The 14457-nt window shown below is 34.4% G+C and overlaps 1 protein-coding gene across 1 annotated transcript; it reads right to left on the bottom strand.

The window, feature by feature from the left end:
• Nucleotides 1-1276: 1276 nt before the first annotated feature.
• Nucleotides 1277-13883, bottom strand: ARP4 (actin-related protein 4). The gene is made up of 20 exons (XM_013001493.2): nucleotides 13711-13883; nucleotides 13535-13626; nucleotides 12800-12946; nucleotides 12642-12715; nucleotides 12379-12459; nucleotides 10449-10509; nucleotides 10279-10328; nucleotides 10083-10137; nucleotides 8584-8661; nucleotides 8407-8460; nucleotides 7877-7930; nucleotides 7747-7807; nucleotides 6718-6769; nucleotides 6356-6422; nucleotides 4484-4546; nucleotides 4318-4380; nucleotides 3521-3583; nucleotides 3133-3197; nucleotides 1702-1770; nucleotides 1277-1601 (listed from the first exon to the last, which is right to left on the bottom strand). Exons 1-20 carry the CDS (start codon nucleotides 13721-13723, stop codon nucleotides 1556-1558), a joined length of 1308 nt encoding a protein of 435 aa, XP_012856947.1. The 5' UTR covers nucleotides 13724-13883; the 3' UTR covers nucleotides 1277-1555.
• Between the last annotated feature and the right edge of the window lie 574 nt (nucleotides 13884-14457).

The raw sequence follows: 14457 nt of genomic DNA on the forward strand, positions 1-14457 counted from the left end.
TTGAAGTCGTCGGTGGTGGCCTGCGGGATGCACATTTCCAAAGCGCCGTTGTTCGCCCACCGTGGAGTATTGCTGGACACCTCGAGAAATTACTTCGAATTGGACGATTTGTTGCGTCTGATTAAGGCAATCAGCATGCACACGCCTTGTGGTGGTGGTCTCCTCCGCCGCCGCCGCCGCCGCCAAGGAGTGTTTCACCAAGAACAGGTAATTCATAAACAAATCTGGATACATGCTCTCCTTTCTTTCTTCCTTACTGTCATTATCGAATTTAAATTTTCAGCCAAGGGGAAAAGAAAATTCCCACCAAGTCCGGCGGTGTGGTGATGATGCGGAGGCTGATTTAGGGTTTTTTGGTGGATCGGGCAGAGGACGGCGCGTGTAGATAAATTCGCGCAGGCTAAAACCTTAATCGAGTATGTACATGTTCAATAGTCGATTAAGCTAATCGACTATGTTCTGGTAGTCGATTAAGGTTGATCGACCTCCAATTTTTTTATTTTTTTGGATTTTTTGTTTATTGATTCCAATTACATAAATCATTTATAATGTTTGTTTTTGTAATATATAGTTGATTTTTGCAGTTGTGATTTGTTATTTTTAGTAGCAGATTCTTAATCGACTATGCTTCACATCATAGCCGATTAATATGCTTCATTGACTCAATATTTTGATTTTTTTTTTGGATTTTTTGTTTATTGATTCCAATTGTATAAATCAATTATAATGTTTGTATATTGTTTTTGTTTGTAAAATATAGTTGAGTTTGCATTTTTGTAGTTGTGATTGGTTATTTTTAGTAGTCGGTTCCTTAATCAACTATAGTTCATCATAGTCAATTTAATATGCTTCATAGTCGCTTAATATATCTGGTAGGTAAAAAAAGTTAAAAAACGAAAAAATATAATAATAATAAAAAAAAAAAAAAAAAAAAAAAAAAAAAAAAAAAAAGAAGAAAGACACTGTTGATGGATTGTGGGCGGATAGTGTGTAAGGTAAAGAGACATAATTGGAAAATAGGTGGCTGAAATTAAGAGTGATTTTTTTCTCAAATAGTACAAAATAGTTTTGGCATTTTCCAATTAAAAAAAATATTGAGGGGTTATATCAAAGAGCCCAAAAAATTAACAAAAAACATACGTACTTTTAGAACCACAAAAGTCTGACATTAATAACCCGACTTCAAAAATAGGACAGATTTGGCTTTAGTTTTAAAATAAATAATAAAAAGAACAAATATAAAAGAATGACTTCATTTAAAGTGAGAAATAGAAGATATCAAAACCCAAGCACAGCTTAAATTAAATGTCAATTCCAAAGCTCCTCTTCCAGTAATACTTAATCAGTTCTATACTTGTGCCCACAGTGTATCAATATTTTCATGAGCAACTCACACGGTTGGTAGCAACATAGTGCAACGAAGAATGCAAATACAGAGTGTTCTTGACGCACAGTTAACAGGTCTTTCTTGACGCACCACAAGTTCATATGTGATGATTACAAAGCGAATAACCGAAGAGATTCAAGCAACCAGTGACCTCCCTACTTAAAATGTTTAAGGGCATTTCCTTTGAATGTAAGAAGCTCCATGCTCTTCAAACCTGTCCTTACCACAAATGATGTTAAGTGCAATTATTATCATGACATTAAAACAAACCTAGTCTTGTTTAAATATCTGAATCTGATGAATACAGAACTTACTCAGACTTTGAGAACCACATTTGCTGAAAGGAACCAAGTGATGCCAATATACTCCCCCCTATCCAGACGCTGTATTTGCATTCATTATCAGTAACCAAATAAAACACGATCTTTTACTTGTATATATGTAATACTCATGCAATCATTAAAAAACTGAACTTCCTCTTGACAAGGTAGAATACAGTCAGTCCAATACATCCAATCTAAGTTAAAGGGTAAGGTCGAATGTTGTGCAATACAGAATTTCCAAGCAGTCTGAAATGCTGTTGAAAACGTGACATAATGGATTAATGTGTACAACTGTATATAATGAACGATCGAACCTAACCAAATCAATTTCAGTCTTTCTACATCAGAAAAACAAAATATATAGATAGATGCACAAAATGCATGAGCCACATTGTGGCGTATGAATGAGGGGAAGCCTTACATTGTATTGGTGTGCATACCAATTTTACCATGTAAAAACAATCAACATCTGCTTTAGTACTATTGTACATTTCATTTTCTGATAGATATCACAGTTGACAGCATCACAAATAATAAACTAGCTAACTCCTGCATCACCTTGAGGTGTTCTCTTTACAACAGCTAATCCTAATTAACTTCATATTCGTGCAGACATCCACCCATGGGTACTTAGGTGCACGATAAAATATCCCTGTGTTTTTATGTATCAATTATTAGTGTTGTATGATTGTATCCTAATCCGACAAAATAAATGTTTTCACTTGGTCCAAAAATGTATTTTCAGACAATGATTTTTTCACTTCCTACGATTGTATCTTTCAACTAAATTCGAATGCTCTAGTTCAAGATACAGTGGAAAACTATGAGCTCAAGTTTGACGAGCATATTCTTCTGGGCTCAACATTGCACTTGAAATGATATTGAGCTCGAGCTTGGCTTGTTGGCTCATCCACAACTGAGCCAAGATTGAGAGAGGCTCCTATTGATTATAATTTATAACCATGGAACTATTGTTCTGCATACACATATTTGAGCAAATATAGACTAGAACTACTACAATAGAGTGTCTCGAAGAAATGCCAAAATCATCTTATAAACCTCAGGCTCTACCTGATAGAGATGGGAAGCTTATGTAGGTACAACTGATCAATAGTACTTTAAAATTTGTAATAATAATTTTTTTTATTGTTTGCTATTAAATTTGTGATTTGCTTCATTTAAATTTATTTTTAAATACAAAAGGAATTCAAGTACAAATTGCAGGGCGTATCGACCGAAAATAAATTGCAGGTGTCGAACATTACTTATATAAGGTCTTTCTACGTACACTAGCATATCCCAGAACAAAATTCACTGGCAGTGCAAGTGCTAAATTATGCATAAACTCACGTAAATATAGCAAACACTATGCTTACATTTTCAAAGCTATGAGAAAGGAGAAGTAAGCAAACGAAACCTAACCTGAATCTCCTTTCAGTAGCATTCCCGCTTGATAACACTTTAACCCTTGCTGCTTGAGGAGTTTCCTAGAAGCAATATAAGCCAATATCAGCATTCTACTCCATCAACATTTATAGACTCATGCTGCCCAAGTGGCTGGCATCTAGCTAAAATGTGCAATAAATAGAAGTAAATTTACTCAATTACGTGTTATCGCCGCATCATTCTTTAAAAAAATTATATATAAGAATAAATTACTAAAATAACTGCTGAGCGAAATTTATGAAATCTTCTATATTCACATCATCTCTTTTCTCAATGTAGGCAAACATAGTCCGACAGCTATCAACACATTTAGAGTACGCAAGAAATATTTTCATACAAACAAGTCAAATATTGTAAGGACAACCTCCAACAAATCTTTCTCAAGACGTTCTTTCAATTGTTGCATTGATGCTGTTCCACCAGAAAGCTGCAAAATAGACAAGCAATATGGTATTAAAAACAGTATAATTTTGAGTTTGCGATAGTAGGAACTCTCATTATTTGGATGCAAGAGAAAAAAACAACTTAATCTATATTATCAAATAATGATGGATGCTCATACTTCTTCAGCACTCTCGAAACATCAATTTCCTTTGGAACAAATTTTATACAATTGAAAGGACATCAACATTAAGAAGAGAATGGAAACGATTATAAGTCAGTCAACTGCCAAAATGATTAAAGCCACTAAACATACTTAAACATGAAATGATCATGGTATTTTGATTCATTAGAAAGAAAAGCCGTCCTCAAATACAAAATGAGTAGATTGCAATCGTGATGTGTTCTATATCAAACCATGGTTACAATTGATTCAACCTCATAACAAAGTAATTTAATAACGTAACAAATGGCACAATATTTGAGAACCGATCTGCAATGATAATGTATACAGGAAAATATCCGTGTGGAGCACGAGGCTAACAGAAAGGTGGCAGCAAGACAATATAATAAGATAAGATATCATAAATTTCTACAGCAGGAAAATTCAGCCCTCATCTTCTACATAAATAGGGAGATAACTTAGACTTGTGGGAACTTGGAACGGTAAAAGGAAAAACCTGCCAACCAATTTAATAACCTAATACAAAATGGGGAATGAAATGGGTAAATCTAAAACTTTTACGAACATGTTTATTTGGTGAAAAGGAATTATCTTACCAGTATGCCACTAAAAAGTTCTCGTCGGATGTCAACATCACATTTGTTTATGCTCTCAATGACCTGGAAAAATTCAGAGTTTGGACGAATTAACATATACATAAAAACAAGAACCACAGAATCAACTTTGAACATAAAGCCAAGGGCATAGAGCGAAATTATTCACCATTTGCGGCAGACCACGAGCAGATGAAGCCGTCTCTACAGAACTCTCCATACCAGGAATAGTCTGAGATGGACATTAAATTGTAGATGTCAAGTCACCAAATCAAAGTTAGAGAGTGGTCTATGTTAAACTCCCAAGCAGCATAATGTTTAACAAAAGTCAAATCAGTAAAAATAGGGTAGAGAATATCTCATAAGCCATCAAAGATAATCTTAACTAATACGAATGCATAAAAGAATTGGCCAGAATTAATAATTGTGATAAATACATAAAAGTTCAGATATCCCTCAACTTCTGGACAAAAAAAAAATGGAATGACCAAGAAAAAACCATTAGTCAACAGGGACAAGTGTCCCAGTGATAGGACTGCAAGCATTACCACATGGTGATGGTTAAGTGACAGCCAGCCTTAACATTCAAAAGAATAATATTGTTAAAAATAATTCAGCTTCAGTTACCTGTATAACTAAAGCAACAAAAAACAATAAATGGAAATTATATACATGAAAGGCTTGGTGTTGTCTACAGTTAAATAATATAACAATACTAATAACAATAACAATGAAGTTGCGTGAAAGTATCTGATCATACGCAATGGTGCAGACCTAAATGTGGGAATAAAACAGCACAAATAAATTTCTCCATAAGTGTAGCTCATCGAACATTCAGTTAGACAAGGCGTTGTCCAACCGTACTTTGGCATGTCAATAAGTATCCCCCCCACCCAGATGAAAACCATCAATATTTGACTGCATCTGTGGATCTCCAGACTATTGCAAAAGAAATCTCAACTGGCATCATTTGGGAGTCCAGATTATTTCAAAAAAGAAACGTCAACTGGTATCATCAAATTTCTCCATGAGTACACTACAGTGCTATCTAGGTCCTCGTTGGATTTCAACTAACTCGTCATCTGTTAGACTGCTCATCTTCTAGCAATAACCTTCTTCATTGATATTTCCCTCTATGAAGGTGTATAGATGATTAGTTATCGAATATGGAACAAAACTTTCATGCACAAATACACCAAATCAGATTGCCAACTTACATTCTATTGCTGCTCCACCTTCCAGTTATCTGATTTCCTGTTTACTAGCAAAATCTTGTGCACATTGTTCATGGCTATAAACAATGCTGCCCCAGAATATTTGCTCAATCAGTTTTGGTAAAGCTGACAGTGCATTTTTTATTTTAATATTTTTGCTGTCTCGTCAGAATCTACTCCTAGGATCCACTAGGTCCATTATATGTACAGAAACTCTGTAGTTAGCTTTCCATTTGTTTCTTTTTGCTACAAGATCTCTGTGCCTAAACAGTGGTTTGTTGTAGAACCCTACCAGTTTATTAATCTTAAAGAAGTACAGGAAAGGAGACAAACCTTTCAAATGATTATTGAACATATATATGCCCAAAATTCATGTCTACTTAAGTATACAACGATATACGTACTACGATCTAATGACATTGAAGTGGCAGTTTCCCTCTCCTGTAACATCTGATAGCATGGTTATTTGTTAGAAAGATAAAACTAAGTTGTGGTTTCCAACATATGCATACTATCCAAAAAAATAACAAGATCAGGAACGGACAAAAAGTGAGAATCTCCAAACAAGCTCCCACATCTTGTACAATAGATATGTAAAGGACCAAGAGTTCCACATTGAGAAGAAATACATTGAAAACAAAATCACAAGCTCAGTAGAAGGTGGAGCAATTGCAAGGTAAACCCAGTATCATTGAGTAAATATAAGAGGCAAGTTGCACGCAAGAAAAGGATGACTAGCATTGTGGCATTATAAAATATAACTCATGGTGGATCTCAAGTATAATGTTGAGATAAACAAATAAAAAATAAAAAATCCAGACACCCACCTGAACTAAAGATGGATTAAATAGTACATCAGGAATCTTGAATCTGTCAGCACCAATCTCAATCGTCCTACAGTATTCAATTAAAATTAATAATAGAAATTAGAAAGCAAAATCCCATGCCTGACATTAGTCCAAAGAATATTGAATCATAATAAATCATCTAGATAAGCCTGTATCCAAACAATATATGAATCAATAGTTGCCCCCTTTTGAACTAGGTTCGCCTTCATTAACCAATATATCAGATTCAGGAAAGCAAACAGACATGAATCACATTAACTGGATGATATTGATGCTTTATTGAAAATGATTCTCAGAAATAATGGCCAACAAAGGAATAAAATAACTTGAAACAAACTTACTGTCCATCAGGAAGCTCATAAGGCGTCATTGGGATATTCGAGTATGAAGTATCTGACCAAAACAAACAGGTCAGCATATGTATGTCCTAAGTATGCATCAAAGGAACGGAATATTCCAAATTTCCTTGTTTAAACCATAAATTAACTCTAGGAAAAAAACATTTTGCAGTAGAATCAGGTAATGTACTTTTTCAACAAGTAAAACTAACTATGGCACCAATATATGTGGTAAGAGCACAGTAGAACCAATCCCTGCCATTTGGCCGCTTTCTCTAGAGATTCAAGCAGAAGATTTAACAAAATAATTGTATGACATAGGACAATACCACCTAGTCCTAAAAACAAAATAGCAAATCAAAAATTTCCAATATTCACCACCAGTGTATGCGTCAGGGTGGCTAAAGTCACACAAACATGGTGACAAGCAGACAGCCAAACTTACACGAGAAGCTTATCAAACATTAATAGTACTCGTGCAGGGTGTTAAAAATATTACAACATACATGGTGACAAGCATACAGCCACAATACTTACAGGAGAAGCTTATCAAACATTAATAGTACTAATGCAGAATATTAAAAATATTACAACATCTGATCCTAGTTTACAGAATCATAATCAGTTGGTCTTGCCAATTGCCGTATTTGATGTTCCAGAGATTTAAAACATCCTATTAGTGTAACTTCAAGAAGTTTCATTAGTGACTTGAATGATTTCTATACTTAAAACTACCAAAGGACCAATAATCACCATTGAAACAAACTTGAGGAACAACAAAATTTAATCTACAGCGAAATTGATCGAGGCTAGTGGCGAAGAATAAAAAACCTTCATATCCACTTCAAATGACCCACAATGAATTAATTATAGGGCGAGTACGAATCTGTAACTGCTGGGAATATATTTCATCTTTTTGTTGTAATAGAAATATTTAACAACCCAAAACAAGAACACGTTAACATCAAAATCATGGAAGAGAACCCAGTTAATCAGGAGATAAACATTTATTTATGTAAAAGGAGCACAAACCATCATACGGGGTGTCCGGTGCTCGACATACACATTCTTTAATATCACCAACAATCACCCGCTGCGACAAAGAATAAAAGTTAGTAATTGAATTAGGGCCAACAGGTAATGAGCTCAATCAATTAGTGACCTGGGAATAGAGTTTGTAACTTTCCGTCGTATTTGGGAAGTCAAGGTCTACAATCTGTCCAAAATGAAAGTAGTAAGAATTTTGGGGAAAACAAGTGAACAGAGATCAAGTAGAACAAATGTTCATTTGCTCATAAAAGACCAGAAAATCCCATCAGGAAGAATTAGACATTTGCTTTTACAAATGAAACATTAAGTTTAAATTGATTTACTATATTCTACATGAAAAGGGATTAACTTTTACTTTTGGTATGCAGTCAAGAGATGATGGTATTGTTAGCAGCTGAAATGAGTTCTTATATATCGTGAACTGTTTATAGGTCACCCAAAACTTACTACTCAAAATGAAACATAGTGTTAGCACAAACAATACTTTTTCACGAATTCTTCAGCCTTTGCAAGTTGTATAAATGTATCAAAAGCATACACTATTACCAATAGAAACAGATTTGCTACCCATGTGACATGCCACATTCATTACTAGAAACAGTGAATGACCATTTATATTCTACATCAGGAAGGACAGATGACCTGAAATTCTCCAGCACGAATTTCTTTCCGTTTAAAGGCATAACGAGGTTTTATCTGCATATTAAATATAAAGAAAGGAGGCAAAATCAAATCAAATCAAATAAACTTCAAATAAATGGATATTATAAGATTAAATGTTATTTAATTGAAAATTTGCGAAATAAATCAATAACTCACAGAAATTCCCTTGTCTTCCAGGCTTTTTAACAAGCAATCAGTGAGAAAATCTCCTCCAATCGGAGACGTTGCAACAGCCTAAAGCAAACAAGGAGATTATAAATGATAGTAATACTATCGTAAATGAAAAAGGGAAACGCAATATCTAATACTGTCATGATCATAAGATGATGGAAATGCAGTGAGCAGGGTCATGAAGTGGATTGATCAGCATTAATTACCATCAGGATTTGTCTTAGTTCTAAAATGGATATATGCTATGTGGCAATAAGATGCTAATATTACAGGAAATGACACAAAAAGTACATATTAGAACATGACAGACCCAAAAGATAAAGGTTAGTCTCCTTAAACTTTGAAGTGCTACAGTTACCATAACTAACAGCTTGTTTGAGACCCAAAAGGGAAACCAAGTTTGAATATTTGATAAGATTATGATTATCAAAAAAACGGACCCAGCATGATTGTTTTCTAGTTCTGTGAGATATCCCCGATTGATAAAGTTAAACGTGTTCTAATCTCTCATATGTGTATAGTTGGTTATTGTAGTTTAAAGTAAAGAGACCGACTGCTTATCAAAAAAAAATGTAAAGAGACTAATATATCTTGCCCTTCAGGCATTCGTGTGAACTGGATGTAGCCTGAGTAGTTCGAACCAAGTATCTTATCTTCTACTCACTCTTCACTACAAATAAATTTTAAAGTTACCACAAACCTTACAAAATTATCTCCTTTATTCAACCACAATCCATTTCATGACAAAAAAAAAATGAAAAGAAGAGCATTTGTTTCTCTTTGATGAGTGTCTAATATTTTCGGAGACAGTGACTTGATGAAAAAACTATCTTCAAAAGAGCTTATAAGCTATTTATAAAGTTCCTTACTTAATTAGAACATTAAATTCTCAAATGTTTGAGTAAATCAAGATCTTAAAGCACGTCAGTGGTCAATCTGAAGGTCCTTACTTGATCTTGTAAAATAAGGAGAATGGTGTCAATCTAGAGAATGGTGTCCTTTATCAGATCCTAATATCTTCTGTTTTTGTTTTTCTTTCTTTGTATTCAGGGGGGAGCGTAGCACATAACCTACGCTATTCAATTTTTGGTGGACAATAAAAAATTTCTTTGTGCATCACCTAAAAATTAGCTTACTAACGATCCTTTCAATATAGTAGCCCAGATAAAGGATCCTACCATGTATACGTCAATTATTTCAACTTTTATACAAAAGCTATGTGTACATTTCATGGAGAATGGTGTCCTTTATCATACGATGTAAACGTTTATTTCTGGTCTTTGTATTTGCTTAGACCAAGAGAGAGGTGTAAGATAAATTTACATTTTCTAACAATGGATCAGCAAATGATAAACCACTGTAAAGAGTCTAAAAGGGGATCTTCCGCATAGAAAAAAGTGTGTGCAGCTTAAGGAAAGGAAAAATATGTAACAATGAACCCAAAATATGTTCACACACCAATTTCAAAAACAGATGACGAGTACCTTCTGAAGAACATATCCATCATGGACTGGAGCCACAGTAGTAGATCCTCCGCCACTGAATCAAGCAACAAAACTAAAGAATTAGCCGGTTTGAGTGCATTACTCTCATCTAATGCTTCTTTACTCTAAAGGGTCAATGTTGGATCGTATTGGTGATAGTAGGAATAGTTCTGTTAATTAGCATATAAACTCCTACCAGTCAACAACTAAAGAGGTGGCACGTCCTGATGCAAAAGATGTGAGAACCTGGAATAAGTAAAAAGCCAATGATCACCAAAACTGAAATATTCTCAAATGCAGAATAAAGTGGATCACCGGGGTCCAGTTCACATCAATTGTTCGATAACTAGGAGTAGCAAGACTCACAGCATTTTTGGCCAAAAATAATGCGGGAACTTGGTATTTTTCAAACATAATCTCTGCAGTCCTGTTAGACATGTAAAATAAATCAGTAATCAGCTCAGCTTGAAACCGACAATAAACCTGCTATTGTGTAAAACAATGACAGAATATGATTAAAAATGAAGAAGTTGCAATTTTAATACAAACAATATTACTTTTGAAATCTCTGGCATTTTTATTTGATGATTTGCTTGTGAGCTAAACCTGCTAGGGCCTAGGAGTATATTTTTGACGTAAGGTGATTCGGGAAAATAAAAATGAAACGAAAAAGGAGGGGCACAAGCAACAAAAAGAAGACAGTGAAATGGACAATGAATTACTACATACAGAAAAAACTCGCTTCTCCATTTTGCCACAATAAACCTCAAATACCTACAACCGCGTGCAGATTTTCCAAACATCAGAAATTTCAAGTTTCTCTAGCTACTAGGAACATTATATGTGGTTCAGTTTACCTACTGTGGTAGCTAGGTCTGACAGAATATTGCAACATTAGCACGTTTACCAGTTGTTATCTGGGCTATGACTGACGAACCTACTTTGAAAATCAGTCAATCTGGTCATTCTTTAGGGTTTTCATACTCAACATTTCCCCACCTGAGATTTTCCATTCAAAACCTGTCGTTTCCCTTTCCAGTGTGTAAAACAAAATGAAAGTGGAGTTTTTTTCTCTCAGATGTCCTCTCATCTTCTATGTAGTTGTATAGGTCATTAGCAATAAGAGTAAAACCAGTAAATAATGCAGCAATGATGATCAACAACCATACATTTCTGCTTTCCTACTTTTTTTCTGTTGTACTTTCTTTTTTTTTGCATGTGCAGGAGGAAGGAGGGAGGAGGTTTCAGACCCTCACCTTATCTTGTTTGGGGAAGGGGAGGGGGGTCAGACTCTCACCTTCTCTTGTGAACCATTTAGCAGACAGTTACTTTTTATCAACGCATCACCCACAAAATTGCTTCAGGAGTAACTATCTATGCAAAAATAGAATTTAATGTGATCTTGAAGTTCTAACAATTCTAAAAATATGTAGATGATCTTCTATTTCAATTTGTGCAAGTATGAAAGCTATCAGCAGGATTGACCAGACTGGTCATCTGCCATTCTGCCATTAGTGTTAGAATGAAGGTTTGCTAGAATACAAATGATTACATCTCCAAATCCTTCACATCATTCAAAAATTAACACTAGCGTAGGTTCCAAATAGTACGACGTCTAGAGAAGGGATAAATAGACCAATTGGAAATCTTTCCAAAGTTCTACCTTTCAAAACTTCACACTGCTTAAGTACTCAACTGGTCGGAGAAAAAACTGACTTTGGGGTACTCAAGCTTACAAAACCTTCAGCCAAGAAAACTTAGCTGGTAAAGCTTTAAGTGAATACACACTTTGTGTTAACGATTAGAAAATGAATACTAGTCTTGCCCATGACAATGCTATTCTGTATCGTCCTGCCAGAATTCACTTCGAAGTCTTTATTGTCATATTTTAAAATGACCAGCAAAGAATCAATATCTACACGCCTTTTTCAAGGAAGATTCATATCATTGTAGCACCTTAGCAATCTTTGCTCTGTTCATCAGCCAATATTTAATTAACCATCGAGCAAAGTAGATGTTTGTGTTTCAAGAAACTAATCTTAACATTGATTTACTACCACGCACCCTTATTCCTAGAGCTGTTTTCTTAATTTCCCTATCAAGCAAACAAAAAACATACTATACCAGTTACAATTCAGGTAATACTGGATAAAATCGAAAAAAAAATCCGTGGAAAATAAAAATTAACCTACACCATACAATTACGCTCTGGTTGATTTATAAAAAACCTTCTAATCACATAGGGGCTGTGATATAAATGCCTGCATCAGTAAAGTGTCTGAGACAGTCAACTCACTTTTCTCTCTGCTGTTGAGTATTAGAACATGGCTCAGCAAGGAGCATCGGATGTTCCTTTGGGTCAATCAAGAGGCATTTCCTGCCAATTAGAAGTATGTAAATAGCGAAATCATATTTACCGCATTGGAAATGAGGAAAAATATGTTGAACAAAGAAAAATCAATAAAAAGGAACAAAACTGTGGACTTGAAGAAATAGACATTTCCTCCAATGTTTATTTAAAAGTTCAAGGACTGTGGAAAGGACTAAAGCATCAGTTACCTCAACGCATGGTCCCATATATTTTCAACCATATCCCAGTCAGCAACTATCCCATCCTTGACAGGTGATAATACCTAAAAATAATAATTTTACAAATTCCGACTATATTATAATGAAGGAAATATTTTTTTTCCGAAAAATACATGGAAAACACTAACCTCCATGTGATCCCTACGAAATCCCAAGTCTTGTGTTCCTACATACAACTTGCGCTTGCTCTTGGATTTAGAATCCGAGGCAGTGCCAGAGTTTTTGTCTGAATTATCAGCGTCATCAACTTCCATTTCGTCAATTGAGCCAAGAACCTAAATACAGACATTTTGTAATTGAGAGAGAGAGAGAGAAAGAGGAGTGAGTGCAATTATAAATTAATGATTATTAAATAATCAAGCCATAATATTAATCTAAAAATATGCTCATCTAATCACAAGTGCAAACCCTCAAGATAATAATAATAATGAAAAAATTGAAACATCTGACTAATTGAACAACTGCTTGCAGAATTCCAAATCCAGGTAAGCTTACAACTTGTTACAAACATTTATACTTTATGTTCATTTATGCCCCTCCGACGCACTCGTGTTGCTTCAACTTCCACATTTAAACCTAACTAGAGCTAGACACATGATCTCGAATCTACAAGAAACCCTAATCATTTGGGCAATTAGGCGTAATTGTTAAACACGAAATCATGCAGAAGTGCAAAAAATTGCTAACTCAGAACCCAAAAAAAAAAAAAAAAAAGAGCTTCATAATTTCACAGTAAGAACTAACTAAAGTCGCAACCATAACCAAAAAACTAAAAAGGAAAGAACAGAAAAATCAGGAGTTGCTTTCAGAAAGAAATAGAAACAGAGAGAGAGAGAGGGAGAGAGGGGGTAAAATTGGCTCACAGATGGAAAAACAGCTTTAGGGGCATCTTCACCGGCATAACCAGCTTTGCAAGTGTGGGAACCTAAGTCCACCACTATCGCAGATACTTCATCTGTTGAGAGTAAATTATATGAATAAACAAAACTAGAGTAGAAATAATTTTGGGGAAAATGTGAGAGTAATCGGCTGTACTCACCTCCACCGTACATTTCTCGAATGCCCCTTCTTCTTCAACCTCGTTGGTGGTGGTGGTGGTGGTGTGGGAGCGGGGAAATTCGAAATTGATAGCGGGGTTTACTCAAGGGAGTGTATGTTAAGGGCGACCCAGGAAAAAACAAATTGAGGCGACTAAACCGGTTCTTCGATTTCATTTTTCCCTTTTCTAGTTTCTAACTTTTTTGTAATACCTCTTCTACCCTTGTTACTAAGTTATGTATGTATTTTTTGTGGTTGTTTAGGTAAAATATTATTTATATTGCAATATTCAACATCCAATTAATATATTGGCATCTGATTGTTCTCACTCTTTGTTTTTTTTTTTCTTTTTTCTTCTTTTATTTAACACATAGATAAAATATAAAAGGTTGGGAACTTTATATTTCATTTATTGGAGAAATCAAATTCGACTAGGATCTATGAATCATTAGACACTGATTTTTTTAGTAGTCCGTAAAATATTTTTAGTGGCTTGATTTAGTTTCATGATTTACATTTCAACCCTCTTGATAATTTTTTATTTATTAATTTTTTAGTTTATATAAATTTATAGATTTTCTTTTATCGAAATGTATAAATTTAATAAACATCTTCAATAATAAAGCAATTATATGAAACTTTTTAACCCAAAAAATAAAACTTCTTTTGATTTCATATGTCTTCTTAATATTTTTTTATGAAAAAAAGTATGATAAGGATGATATTTTCTTTATGATACATTAGTGAC

This window comes from Erythranthe guttata, chromosome 4 (assembly GCF_056151865.1).
Source record: "Erythranthe guttata isolate IM_541 chromosome 4, IM_541, whole genome shotgun sequence".
NCBI lineage: Eukaryota > Viridiplantae > Streptophyta > Magnoliopsida > Lamiales > Phrymaceae > Erythranthe > Erythranthe guttata.

What these genes read in the sequence shown, in the direction of transcription:
- ARP4 (XM_013001493.2), bottom strand. An exon ending in TTCGTAGGGATCACATGGAG is followed by an intron (nt 12,716 to 12,799) that starts GTTAGTGTTTTC and finishes TATTATTTTTAG; the next exon opens with GTATTATCACCTGTCAAGGA. An exon ending in TTCGTGCTGGAGAATTTCAG is followed by an intron (nt 7,931 to 8,406) that starts GTCATCTGTCCT and finishes CATTTTGGACAG; the next exon opens with ATTGTAGACCTTGACTTCCC.